Source organism: Bombus huntii, chromosome 15 (assembly GCF_024542735.1).
Source record: "Bombus huntii isolate Logan2020A chromosome 15, iyBomHunt1.1, whole genome shotgun sequence".
In the NCBI taxonomy this organism is placed as follows: Eukaryota; Metazoa; Arthropoda; class Insecta; order Hymenoptera; family Apidae; genus Bombus; species Bombus huntii.
This window is the reverse complement of record NC_066252.1, coordinates 3,739,948-3,754,298: the sequence shown is the minus strand read 5'-3', so window position 1 is coordinate 3,754,298 and position 14,351 is coordinate 3,739,948. Positions and strand designations below refer to the sequence as shown.

The 14,351-nt window shown below is 35.5% G+C and overlaps 1 protein-coding gene across 2 annotated transcripts in view; it reads right to left on the bottom strand.

The window, feature by feature from the left end:
* The window catches only part of LOC126873695 (tyrosine-protein kinase transmembrane receptor Ror), a 350,758-nt gene that overhangs the window by 49,289 nt on the left and 287,118 nt on the right, over positions 1-14,351 (bottom strand). For both annotated transcript variants that reach the window (XM_050634820.1, XM_050634822.1), the window contains exon 2: positions 10,675-10,768. In XM_050634820.1, the coding sequence (XP_050490777.1) occupies positions 10,675-10,768 (94 nt within the window). The remainder of the gene's footprint in view (positions 1-10,674; positions 10,769-14,351) is intronic.

Genomic DNA, 14,351 nt, shown 5'->3' with positions numbered 1-14,351 from the left:
TAATATTATGTAATAGAAAATAAGTGAACTTTCGTATCGATGTAATACAACAGGCTGACAAATCAAATAAATTGCACGGAGAAGATAAATGCCAAAGACCGAGATTTTTGTAAAATGCATAGTACATTATGTTACTTTAAATATTTCATTCCTAAAATATCATATGAAGAGGGAAGTAATTTAATTACCTAGATTATGAAATAAAAATAAATTTTGATACAATTAAAAGTTATCGAAATAGAGCGTACATAGGGTGACAAGTATTCAAAGAACAAATTAACTAAATGCCAAATTTTCTCTTTCAAACTTCATCGCAGGTATTATTGCGAAATATAAATAATTATTGGGAAATATTCCGTAAATTCTTTATTTGAAAATGCCTTGCGTTTTAATAACGATAAATCGATAATATCCAAAGCGCATTGCACTGTACATTGCATAGTACGTTGTATTGCAGCAGGATTTTAAAAAATCCAAGGAGATTCCAATCAAAGAAGATGCAGATGAGCAAAATAACGGGCAAAATCAAAGTTCCTATAGCATCTAGAATTTTCTGGAGATAATTTTCCTCGAGATCTAATCTTGTAAAGAATGCTTCGATTAAAAGCTTGCTTAAAATTTATACTTAAAATTTCCCAAACGAATCTATTCCTTGTTCATAAGATACAAGTTCATAAATCATACTGTATTAAATTTTTATTTAAAAAAAAGTGAAGAAAAATACACAATTTTTCTCCTCTATTGGCTATCTCCGTTATATTTCACGCAGACGAAATTCAATTCGAGATCCATTGGCATAACGTGGACGGCAAATTTCTCGATGTGGCAGGGTTAAATTTAATCCGGCTCCAATAACCGAAACACAAAATCCACTTGAACTACCCACTCTCTCATACTCTGCTGTCACATTAAATCATAGTTATCTAACCATGCCAATGAGACTCAATTGATTCATTGTTCGATGCTGTGAAACAAAAGAACTAAAACAAAAGTAAAGAAGGGAGAGAAACAAAGAGAATGTGCTTTCGAGTAAAAGTGCGTTTCGATTAAGCGAACGAATGCTTGTTGCCTACTTTAGTAAAATTAATGCAGTCCACACACTTCTGTTTAAAAGCTTTAAAACACCTTCTGTCTTTTATAAAACTTCGATATTTGATGCAGATTTCTAAGCTTGAAGCGTGGATATACTTTTTAGTAAAATTCATGATACACTCGCGTCTGATACTTTCTTTATCGCATAATGTATCCTGTTAGGCGACATCTCTATATGGTTTGATAATTACATAACTTTCCGTAATTTTCATGCAAATATAGATACCGTTCTAAGATTTTTGAGCGACGATGTACATTGTACGAACACGCGGGAAATTATAAATTGTTAAGGTTTATAATTGTTACGACGACGTGAATGCATGAATCACTATACATTTCCTATTTTAAAATCTACCATGTGAGCAGTACATATTTAATAATTATAATTATATGATTATATGAGAAATCTAGATGAAACAATTTTTTTTAGAAATTTTTCAACGTAGTTATAGCATCACACCACTATTTTAATGCGCCGTGAAACAGTTAAAGTGTAAACGACGAATTGGCGATTGTTCGTTTATTTGCTAATCGTACGTACGAATTCTCTTAGAATGCACTAAAAATACTCCAAAAATGTTTGCTCGATTCTTATAAATACATTTGCGAGCAATTTTCTCGCTGGGCGTTTACATTAAACGAGCACGAACGAATGCTGTTGCTTTCATTTTATGTTCCTGCTCGTTTAAACGCACCTTGATAGACACAGAGAGCACTAACACGAAACGGACCAGTGTCCCTGACGGATTTTTATGCAACGGCGATCCCACGTCAGATGCCCTCAGGGCGGTCAGCGTTTCCACCCACATGCAGATCGATCTCTGCAGCCACTTCGTGTAACCTCGCCGCTAACAATGTAACTTGAAGGGGATCGTTAAAAGCAGCCAAGTTTTCGGCCTTTGAGTCGCTCAGCTTGAAAGTTTCGCCCGATTGGCGAAGGAATTTTGATTATGTCGATAATGTGAAGGAGAAGCGAAAAGGGAGCTATGTTTCTTTCTCGCAGAAATTCGTGTTTATAAAGGCCACACGCTTTCTGTTGCTTCGTATTTTGTCTTTTGCATTTTATCGTATTAAAAAGTATATTGTCATAAAAATATACTCTTATTATGCATCCAAGAAACAATTCCCCTAGAAAGAAAATTGTACGTTTTTGATGGATTAGGTCGAAAGAGACTGTACGTTAAGAGACCACTAAAGAAAGAGAATACGAACCGGAAAACATTGTAAGAGGATCTGTAAGGGAATAATATTTCCGCGTGTGTCTCTTGTCTCGATCAAGCGGGCAAAGACGATGAAATCTTGGCTAGTCCATTTCCAGAAACACTCGAGTAAATAGCGCGACCCTGGTGATCGTACATCACCAGGGCGATAAGGGAAAGTTCTGGTCATGCATTATTTCGCGGCGCGCCACCACGCGAAAGGGCGAGAAGAATAGGGTGCCGGTCCATTAACATATTCATACTTAATATTCCAGTCGCAACGTCGCGCGACAACGTCCGCCGTGCCGGATTTATATTGCCCTAATATACGCGATTACTTTCTCCCCCGTGCGTCGAGATCTACCGGAAGTCACGATTGATTGCGACTTCCACTAGAGCTCCGTGCATCCTCCTTCGTTTACGGACACGTATCTTCGAGATGGAAGTGGTTAAAAGAAAGATTACGGCAGTTTGTTTTACACTGACAATGAGAGATACACTGCTGCTTAGAATTATTCGAACGACTGGAAACATCGATGAATTTGAATAATTGCAATTTAAGACGGTCATCGATGATTCTCTTACGTTTTCCACAAATTTGAGAAACTCGTTAATAATAATGAGAATGATCCGAGAAGGCAGCTGTATGAATGAAGTATCGCCAGGGATGGAGTATAAATTTCGCTTTCGGCAACGATATATTCAACACGCGACACTCTATTTCCCTTGTACGAGTTACAGTCAAAATTTATCCTCAAGTTTCGCCCTTTCAAGCTCGATGCATCTGCTTAAACGAGACGCTTCGCTAATACAACGACGAATGACGATCATGTAAAGGGCTTTTCAATTCGTGTGCACGTCAGATGCACAGAGTTTGTCTTGGAAACATGAAACTAGGTACGCAGAGTCGATTGTTGTTTCCCTTGCGATTAATTAAACTGCAGCCTGCTCGAAAATTCCATCGTTCGTTCCTTTGTTTTCGCAACAACGCCGGTTTCGGATCCAGTCAATTCTCGTTCCGATCAATCACGGCGTAGCCGCTGTTTTGCTGTTTCAAAAGTTATCGCGTAAAATTCGATTGAAAAGGAAAAAGAGACAGATTAAACCGTACAATTTTTAAACGTTCCAGACGGAACGGTTAATCGAATCCATCGCCTAGTTCCGTTTGCCTTTCTGGTCTCACGATCAATTTGAAATTTAATCGAATCGTGTACGATCAGGTTAATGAATTTTTCAATTTATTACCGCGTCGTTTCCACGTTTCTTTGCTGTGGTTAATGGAAAATTGATTTCGTTGATCCGATGCACTTTCAGTTCTTGATTTTGCCAAGTTTCAATCGCCAGTTTAACATGCGAATATGTTTTTGTTTATTTTATTATTATCTTTGGTTTTGAAATTTTTCAGCTCTTCCTGTGCTATTCGAAGCTTTGGTAAATAATATACGAGTGTTTTTCGCAGTCAGTAAAATGCTATAGGTTCATATGTTCGTTAAAATGCTTTTTCTTTCTTAAAATAAATTAGATAATAGGAATTTTAACGTTTCAGTATTTTTGTCAGTTATTAATGTTTCAAATGAAAGCAGTATATATAAAGTCGAAACGCAGACATTTGTACATAAAAGATATCTCTGGCCATTAAAATAAAACTAATCGATCAATCTTATAAGATATTTTCAATCGATACAATTGTCGACCTGTCGAATAAAATGGAATATCTAAAATTTTCATATAGACACACACAGTACATTAGGTATTACAGTTTTCGACGGTTGAAATGAAATCATCAAATTCTTGAAATATACGCGTTTCTATATAAAATTTCGCAATCACTCGTATAAAATTATTAACACTGAAACGCACTCATATAAAATAAAATGTGTGCTTTATATTCTAAAATACTCGTGTCTCTACATAAAATATATCAACCCGTATCGAAAAATATCTGTATAAAATAAAATAACGTACCTCTTGAAATAAATCTGAAAATCTCTTATTCTATTTGTATCGTATTTCCTTTATAATGGAAAACATTAAATAAAGTAAAACTCGTTACGATTCTCCCATAAATACTAAAAATAGATATGCTAATATTTATACAAGGCAGTATAGACAACGTAAAAGAAATTCAATTCCAAAAGGTTTAATACAAATATCAGCCTCTTAAAAACCTAATTTCCTTAATCTTAAAAACTCCCTCCCTCCCTCCCTCCCTCTCTCTCTCTCTCTCTCTCTCTCCCTCCCTCCCTCCCTCTCTCTCTCCAAAATAGCTTTCAATTATCTAAGCAAAATTATCAACGTTCCAGAAAGGCAGTCACGCCCTTACAATATAATCAGAATTCTCGATCTGTCGCATAATTACCAACGATACTGATGTATATTCGAGCGACTAAAACAGCTACTAAGGCCGGTAATATCGTCCATCAAGCATCACGAAACTGTCACAGTAGCCCATAGCCGTTCTTAGGTATCGAGCAAGTGGAGCGCACTGTTACGCAAACCGGAAGCTACCCCTTGGCGCGCAGAGGCAATCACCACGTTTGCCAAGGCATGCGTGTGCGTGTTCCTCGTTCGACACAAGGACACGCGCGTCCACTCGTGTACGCACGTGTTTACACACTGGAACGTGATTGCATACGACCGTGGCGAGTAACTAACCCCCGTTGGTTATTGAATATAAATCAAGCTATGATCACTAAGTCATCGGCAAGTTCCGGTGCACCTGTGGCCTTCAGGGTTAACCGTTCTTGACCCACGAATCGTTTAAATTGTGTAAAATGATAATAACCCTTTACAGAAATCGTGTTTGTTCTGTTTCCGGTAAAGAGTATGATTTTGATCGCTTTGTGAAAAGAACGAAGAGTTATGTTAAATAGAGGAAATCGAATTGAAAGTTTTCCTTCTGAACATTCCTACAGTTGTAAACTATTCATTTTCGAAATACACGATTCTATCTTTTTATCTAAGTAGGAAAAATGTAGTAAAAAGAAAGTAATTTTCGGAATCCTCCCATTTTATAAAACATTTATATTTTTATTTAATCAAATCAAAGATGAATTGCGGATGCGTGGGCGCTGAGATGAAACATTAATTCCGAATGATTGTGTATGCTTTTGAATTTTTACGTTTTTTGGAATTTTTTTCAATTTTTCTTTCAATTCTTGAAGCATGTCGAAGAGAATAAAACTAGTTGTTATTTTAAGTAAAAGAAGTACTTTAAGTGCGTCAAGTGCTTATATCACAGGTAAATCAAATTAGACAGAACTTTCCATATAAATAATTAAATAGTGATTTGCTTGTATATTTAAGTGGAGAGAATAAAAAAGCGTTATTCAATTTTATAGGTTGTAGTGAATCCTTTCTCAAATCAAATGTTCATATAGCAAACTAATATTATATATTTCTATCCCAGTTTCTTCATCTTTATATTATCAATAAAATGTTCAACTAACTCGAAACACCTAAAGGTTCTAACTTCCTATATCACAAACGTAACAAACCTGTATTATAGCGTCTAGACAATCTCGTCAAACCTTTGCTTTATTTCAAAACCTTAAGATCAACAGAAAATCGTCGTGATTTTGTCGAATAATCGCGTTTAATCGTGTCTCGTCAACGTCGTCGGTAACTCGCTATACTTTCTTTTATTTTTCCCTGGCTAACCATCCCTTTTTCCACGTCTCGGTCGATTTTACGCGCTGCCATTAGAGGATCATCAAATTACAGGGGATTAAGGGGGAGGTGATGGTGGAGAACACGAGGACAAAAAGTTACGCCCGCGGAAGTTTCGCAAAATTGAAATCACCGGTGCATGCATTAACGACGTCCAGACCGGTTTTCGACGTCAAACGACACGGGACGAAATTAACAGCGCTCGCGAAATTCGCCGTAAGGGTGACACAGGATTGGCGGAGGTCTGGAAAAAGACCTGGCCAGTTCCTCCGTGTGTTTACCATGCAAAGTAATTCTATGCATTTTGAGGAGGCGGCGTTTTCGTCAGTACGTTCGTGGTGTCGCCGCGGCTCTTGCTCTCGTAACTGGCGAAATCTCGATAAACGCGGGAAAATCGTGGAAAGAGTGGAAAGAGTAACTCCTGTTTTATATTCAAAGTTCGGGAATTTCGAACGAATGCGCTGTTGCTGCAAGAGATATCGGAGAAGGGCTCTTTGCTTTTTCATAGCGATTTCTGATAAACAACGACGAATGTTAATAACAGTTTGCGATAGACGTAAATATTTATAAAAATATGAAAAATTAAACTAACTCGCTTGCTCTTCGAGCTCTAAACTTTTAATACATTAAAATGTTAAAACGTTGTTACTAGGAATAAACGTCAAGTATAATTGCCAAGAATAATCAACAGTTTGCACAGTCATCATATAGCGAATTTTGAGATATTTTAACAAACTAAAATTACCGAGCTAAACATGTTCTGCATAGTACATGGCATCTAATTAGATTCAAGGTAATATCACGTATATAATAATCAATTGTGTAATTATGTTTCTGTCTCGATAAAACAAAACATTAATATTGGCAAAAAGTCTCGTATAATTAAAATAATTGCAAAAGCGGAAATACCAATTATTTTGATGTAGTTATTTGTTTCTTATCAATTCAATATATACTGTTGAAAATTGTGGATCTTAATCGCCGAAATAAAAGTAAAGGAACACTAAGGTTACACTTAGAATTCATATTAAAATAGCTTTAGATTTAGTTAATAAAGGATTTCCAGGATCTTCCTCGATATACATTTGCACGCGTCTCAGCACTTTCTTTGCCTCCATCTTCCATATCACACTGCCAACGGAACAGTTACATTCATCTGTTTTTCGAGACGCTGTGCACACACATACTTCCATACACTCATATTCACATAAGTGTGTCACTACTACGTGGCTAATCTAGTCTAGCACATAAAATTATACATATCTCAATATATATCTATTTCTAATAAATTTCTTTAAATTATCCTAAGAATTTTATGAATTTTGTGAAAATGTCTTTGAACATGTTTCACCGTTGTATATCTTATCACTCGTGTATTATACAGCAATAAATATATCGCTCGGAAAAATGCTATCCAAAGAATATGATATCAACCCTTTCAACATATAGTTAAATGCAGTAGATATACACGATGGTTGATTTATCGTTTCAAAGTATTAAATTTCTTTGAATCGTTCTTCTAACAAATTTAACACGAGTTTTGATAATATTCATCCGATTTCAAAATTAACCTACTTATTGACAGCCCTCTACAAGGTTGGCTTATGAAATATCATCGATATGCTCGACGTAAAATCGTGGAATATGCCGATCAGAATTATCGTTGGGGAAAAATTACGTTCAGGCGAGGTAGGGATGAGTGAAATTTTCCATCGGAAATGTAGATGTGGAATTAAAAAAAGGGGGACGAAGGCCGGAGGAGAGCAGAAAAGGGGAGGATTTCATGGGTTCGCATGATGGAAAAGCGAGCGCAGGGGATGCCGCGGGGCTTAATAAGGAAGCGGCTCGATTGGTTCGATTCGAAAGCTAATAATGCCACTTCCCGTGCGTCGTAGAACATGGAAAGCTGTGGGCGTGATTAAATTTGAATTCTCTACTTCGTTTCTGACAAGCTAATTCCCGTCGATAGAGCTAATTCTGACATTCCGAAGATTCGAACCTCTTCTTTTAGGAATTTTATCCTGTTAGCTATCGCGTGTTACGGATTTCGGAAACGAAAGATTCAGTCAGCAGGCACGATGCGTACGTTCGACCTGCTGAATTAATTTTTTGATAATAGACTTTTCCATTTTCTTTTCTCCATGCATACGTCCTATGTAATTTGCACAATCACATGACGATAGATCTGCACGAAATTACATTTTTATTTTAACCAAAGTTAATATTAATTTTATGAGCAGCATCTGCATATTTTCAGCAAAATAAAAAATCTGAAATCTACTATTTTACGAAATTTGATAGTTGTAGTATAAATAATACGATTTTCCTCACATATCCTTTATCTTAACCAATCGAATTGTTCCACTTGGCTGTTTTCCATACACATACGCTCCATGTGATTTACATGGCTATATAATGACGGCGATAATGCGACGAACGTGATTGAAATTACGTGTCGTAACCGATCTAAGCGAGAGCATTATGGTTACGATATCGTGTGTGCCACGGGTCGCCGACTTTCAGCCAACTACATTATTCCCGAACGCCACGTGCCTCCATTAATATTGATGCACGCCCGATTCTCTTGCAACCCCTTTCTACAAGGGGTTTGTTGACGAGGAAAGCTGACAGAGATGCTGCCAGACGTTGCTGCGACACATCTTTCTCCATCGAACAAGAAGCAAATAATCTAACTTAAATGACCAACTAATCTTAAGGAAGTTAAATTAACAATAAATTCCGTATTGAATTACCTTATCGTCATCGCTGTCATCTTACATACATTGGCATACAATACAAAAGTATTCCGACATTCCTTTTATATGTATATTATACAAAACATTTTGTAATCTCATTAGCATTGTAAGTTTCAGTAACTTCGAAAGCAAAATGTTTGTTATCAGTTAAGATAAACTTAACTAATCTAGAGTGAAATACTGTAAGCTACAAGTACATCTAAATTCGCCCAGAAATGCTGACTTGACGGTAATCCTTGGTCGATTTGGCCTTGCTCGATCATTTGCATGGTGACTTTAAAACGTTGTTCCCGGGACAAGAAACGTAGGTGGGGTACAAAACCGATCCCTCAAGCGAGGTTAAACGTTGCATTATTTATAGAAACCTTGTGAACGCCTAATCCCTGTCTGAGACGGTCTTCTGACTGCTTTAAAGCTGCCAAGCGAAGGAAGTGACGTAACGGTGTGGGCGCGTCGGACTGTTAACGATTCATCGACCGCCATACCTTCTCTCAGCGTTTTAACACCTTTTCCAATGTTGCGCTAGGGTGAACTTGTAAGCATACATACAGCCTCATGTATCTAGAATTTAATTCTGCGTGGGTAACGATCGACGCTGTGTTCGTTGATTGACGATGATTCATACGAGGATCGTTGAAGTTGAAAGTGATGATGTTTGTTAGGTTATCGGTTTAGTTTGGTTTATTTTGATGAGTTGCAAATGGAATCGTATTGTTTTACGAAATCGGTAGAAATAATGAGATTATACTGATAATATTGTATTGTATAGCTTTATTTTTGAAGACAGACTTTACAAACATTCTATCATTACTAGAATTTTATAAAGTTTCAATAAAATTTCTCTAATATTTTTCCCAAATTTTATCCTCGTTAGCAGCGTAAAATGGAAGATAAGTTGGGGAAAAAGCAATTCTTCAGAATATCCAAATTGTAAAGAATTGAAAATATACTAAGAAAAATGTAATATGCGCAGGTGAAAAGTATAGGAGAAGAGTATAAAACAATTTATCGCATTGTTAGATGAATTTCGTTACTACAAAACAATTCCATAGCGCATTTAACAATTTCACAAATAAATATCATGTAATAACTATCTTGTAGCTTTTATGTACATTTTCAGATTTAGTTCGAACTATATAACACGCATAATTTATTTATGAAAGGTTCTTACAATAAATATTTAAATACGTTAAGAGTCGTCACCCCACACCTCAATATTTTTCAACTAAACGAATTTTCAATTGGACATTTGTAGACAGTTGACTTTGGAAACCTCTTATTTGAAAAACATCCTTTCTTTTTTGTATAACCGTGTATAACCGAAATTTTCATGGAAAAAAATGCCAACGGTAAAGTGTTGGCGATCGCGCGATCTGACGTGTAAAAGCCAGAAAATTGATCCCCTGTTACATAATTTTCACGTGTTACGTGTTCGTTGTAAAGAACGCTGAAATTTTAACCCGTTGTCGTCCTTTAATAAACGATATTTACGATCGCTGGCGGTGTACGCGTGAAACTTTCGCGAGTCCGAAACCACGTTTCATCGCGAATGTCGGCGAAATTAATACGTTTTTACTGCACCTTTGTTTTCCCGCGGTATTCGTTTCTTATAACGGAATATTTGTTATTAATAAACAATGTATATATATACAATATTAAATTATTAAATTAAATATATAAAATATTCAATTGTAGTAAATTGTAATAATAATAAACTTATGAAACTTGAATTTCAATTTAATTTGTTTCGTTTATAGTGCCACAAAGATTGACGTGAAGTAGTTTAAAATTTTCCGCCATCTATAAATATTTGAGAAAATAAATTGGCTGACACAGTTATTAGTAATATTCTTTAAATATTTCTGAAATTTATTCTAATGTATTCATCACAAAATCAGCATTAGATAAGGAAATAATTACCGATATCAATTAAGAAAAAAGAATATTTGATTACGTACCCGTTGGATGTTGCATCATACACGTCATTATAATCTTCGTCAGTGGTGTAATCCTGAACGTTTGGATCTAAATTTTCGACGTCGCCATTTTCACCTGTGAAACAATATTTCTTTATAAGTATGTATATCGAATGAATTTACATAAGTTAAAAGACAAAATAATGTTTCATGTGTATTATAAAAGCTTATAGACGAAAGAGGAGCAAATTAAAGTACATGGCGTAAATTAGAGTATTATGTAATTATAATTTATTTTTATTTATTTATTTATATCACGATATATTACGACCGTCATTACATACATATAATTAAGATATCTATGTATAATATACGATAAAGTGAAGATACTGAGAAATACTTAAATTAGTGGAATATTTCAATTCTTAAATTATTCAACAAGTTAGTCTATATACATGAAAAACATAATATAATGTTGCTTAGACTATTTTAGCTTGAACTTCGAGAGGAGATCAGGATATGCAATTGAACTAATAAATATATGGCTAATTATACATATACAGGGTGGTTGGTAACGTGGTACAAGCGGAAAGGGGGTGATTCTACGCAAAAAAAAAGAAGTCGAAAATATAGAATAAAAATAAAAAAAATCACCCTGTATATGTATATATATTATCTATGCAAAATGAGGATATAAAACGTCCCTAAAATGAAATAGGATCCGGTGTTCCTAACCTAAAATTAGAATTAGGTGTTCGCATTGGAATAAGACTGATTGCGAGACTTCGATCTTCGGAAGCTTGCGCTTCGTATGACGTTAGTCCTGGAACCTCAGCTTTTTAGGTTGAAGCTTTGTATCTCGTTAATTAACACTCTAAATGAGCGGTCGCCGAAGGACATTAACACGATTAATCCTAATTCTTACCAAAGCAATCTATGAGTAGGCCTGAAAATGAGTAGGCCTCAAAAGCATAAGCTCGGAGCTACAAGCATGCCAAGCACATTCGCATCTCGAGTTATCCAACTGTCTAACAACGGAACGTCCAACTACATCGAGCAACGTTGACGTTCGATGTTTCCTACACCTGCGCAAATACCACATCAACAGCCGTCCCTCGAAGGTGCAAACGACCATCCTCCAACCCCTTCGCGGTTCACGCAACACAAAACCCGATGATTCTGTCAGGGCGAAACACGATCGGCTTCTTCCGTCCAGCGTCACGTCAGTTTCAAGCAGCTAACTCTATTAGCGGTCTGATATCTTGTAGGAACGATAATAAGCCTGATGTACGATGTTAACGTCATGACGAGACGTTGAATAGAGATGGTTTATGCGAGGATAAGCTGCATTAGAACTCTATTGGGCATTCTCGCAGGTTTTGGTTACATATATTTTAATTTCTGTTTAAAGTGGTACTTATTGGATAAGACGTAGAACTTGAATCAAAATCAAATATCAAATGTTGAAGTAACTACTTCAAGAAAAACTCTACATCTTTATTTATGTATATGCGTGACCTAGAGTCTGCTATTACGCAGGAATATTCTAAATAAGGAGTGGTGCATATTATTGTACCCTTGAATATACATTATGTTTTGGGTTGCAAGGTCTAGCAACAAAGGAAAACATAAACAGATTTCTATTTATGTTCCCTGTAGCCTCTAGCCCAAGCTATAAGCTTAACTTTTTTGGTAATGTCCTTTTGTTATAAATATATGAACGTGCTCCCTATCATTCCATTGTCCAGTAATTCTAAGAGAGTAAGGATCTGAATCAGTATATACTTATACTTATACCATCAATTATTTCAATATACTTTTCTATTACAAATTCATCCACTTGTTCTTCGATCAGTCAACCTCAACCTCAACATCAAATATGATACTTTTTGTACATCGTCATTTTATTATTAACGGCTTGTTAACTACAAATTGAATGTGTAAGGAAAAATGTACGATTATTTATCGTAATTAAGAAACATTAGTTTTCGTATGAGCTTCATCAACAGGGTTACTCAAGGGAGCATTAAGCTTCAAACTGTAGCAAATGTTGCTAATTCATACATGCGATTATTCCTTGTTCAACGACTCGAATCGCCCTATAATCTACGAATCGAACTTGACATAGTGGCTTACCAGATGAGATATCACACAGAATAATCTGGATTATAATGGAATTTATCGTGGAACGATCGGTATCGTTCCCATAATCTCTGACACCGTAATCTAAATCACATCGTGATCCCTGACTGTATATACAGTGCAATAATCTGCATTATCTTATGCGTGATTTAAGCTCCTACATACACAATATCTCAAAATCGATATTGTCGTTGTTTTCATATTTCCTGTTCAAAATTATATTTTAATCGTTCAAAAGATAGATAGAGCGGCTTTATTTTTTGAAAATCGTTTAATTTGAAAACATTGAGATTTGTATAATTGACACGCAGTGTGCTAACTACGATAGTCCAAGCACCAATGTTAATATAATACTTTACTGATCAAAGGAATATATGTATTTTTTGGATTATTTTAAATCCATTCTAGACTCAATTGTGTTTTTTTATTCTTAACAAGTTTTATAAGTTTGTGGAACAAGTATGGAAGAATTTTTGTTAATATGTATGATTTTTCGTTTCAAGTATATATTAAGATATTCATTAAAATATTACAAATTTTCTTACTTGTAAATAGCAGAGTAAGATGGAGACTAGAACAGAGTTAAGGATTAGAAAATTTCTTCAAAATTCAGTTAATGTTTAAGTTTCGGCTACTGTGTAATAAATATTGAATACGAATGAGAACATATGCAAGTAGGCTAATTATCAATGTACCGATGTATCGAGATGCGGGTTTATGATAAATACATGCGTTGTATGTTCCTGTTGAATATGCAGAAGTGGATGCTAAACTCATTTGGCCTGTAGACATGGGACTACGTAATCATAAATTCATTTCTACGATCCCTGATTTTTATTTTCAACGAGGAAGAACATGAAATAATAAAGTTTCAAAAGTTCTTAAAGATACAATATTATTTAATGTCAGAAGTGTTTATTTAGATGTTCTATAGAGATGTTCTAAAGATAGTGTTCATTTTTCAGAAATCAAACAATGAATCTCGAATGAAATTGATGAGAGTTTCGTTTCTACGTAGTAGTTTATTTAAATCTCCTCTATTCATCCGGGAACTCTATATGCTTCGCATATGCCAGAATATCTTCAGTTCTATAGGAAACTCCAATTAACATTGGCATGGTGGTGCTCGTTAATCTACTAATGAGTAATTCGCCATGGGGGCTTTAATATAGATTGCAATTCGGAAGATCCACGAGACAGGGATCTGCTCGATGTTATAGCCAGGCGCTAGGCCAAGCTATTAAATAATCGAGCGAATTATACCCCTTCCTATGGTTGCATCCCTCGGTTTCATGCTACGTCAGCCGATCAGGTGCCAAGTGCAAATTTAAACTTGCAATACTCTGCCTCCTCTAACTTGGCTTACCCTCTGGCTGGAGCCGGCTACTCCTTGCGATTTCGAAGATGACATATATATTATTTTATTGATTATAAATAAGGAAATATTATCTGAACTGCTACGAATCTAATACACAGAGTGGGGAAATTTTTACTTGAAACTGCTTTGTTCACTTGGAACACATTTTTATATTTTACATTTCTTTTTAGAGACACAAAACAATTTTATTTTATTTTCA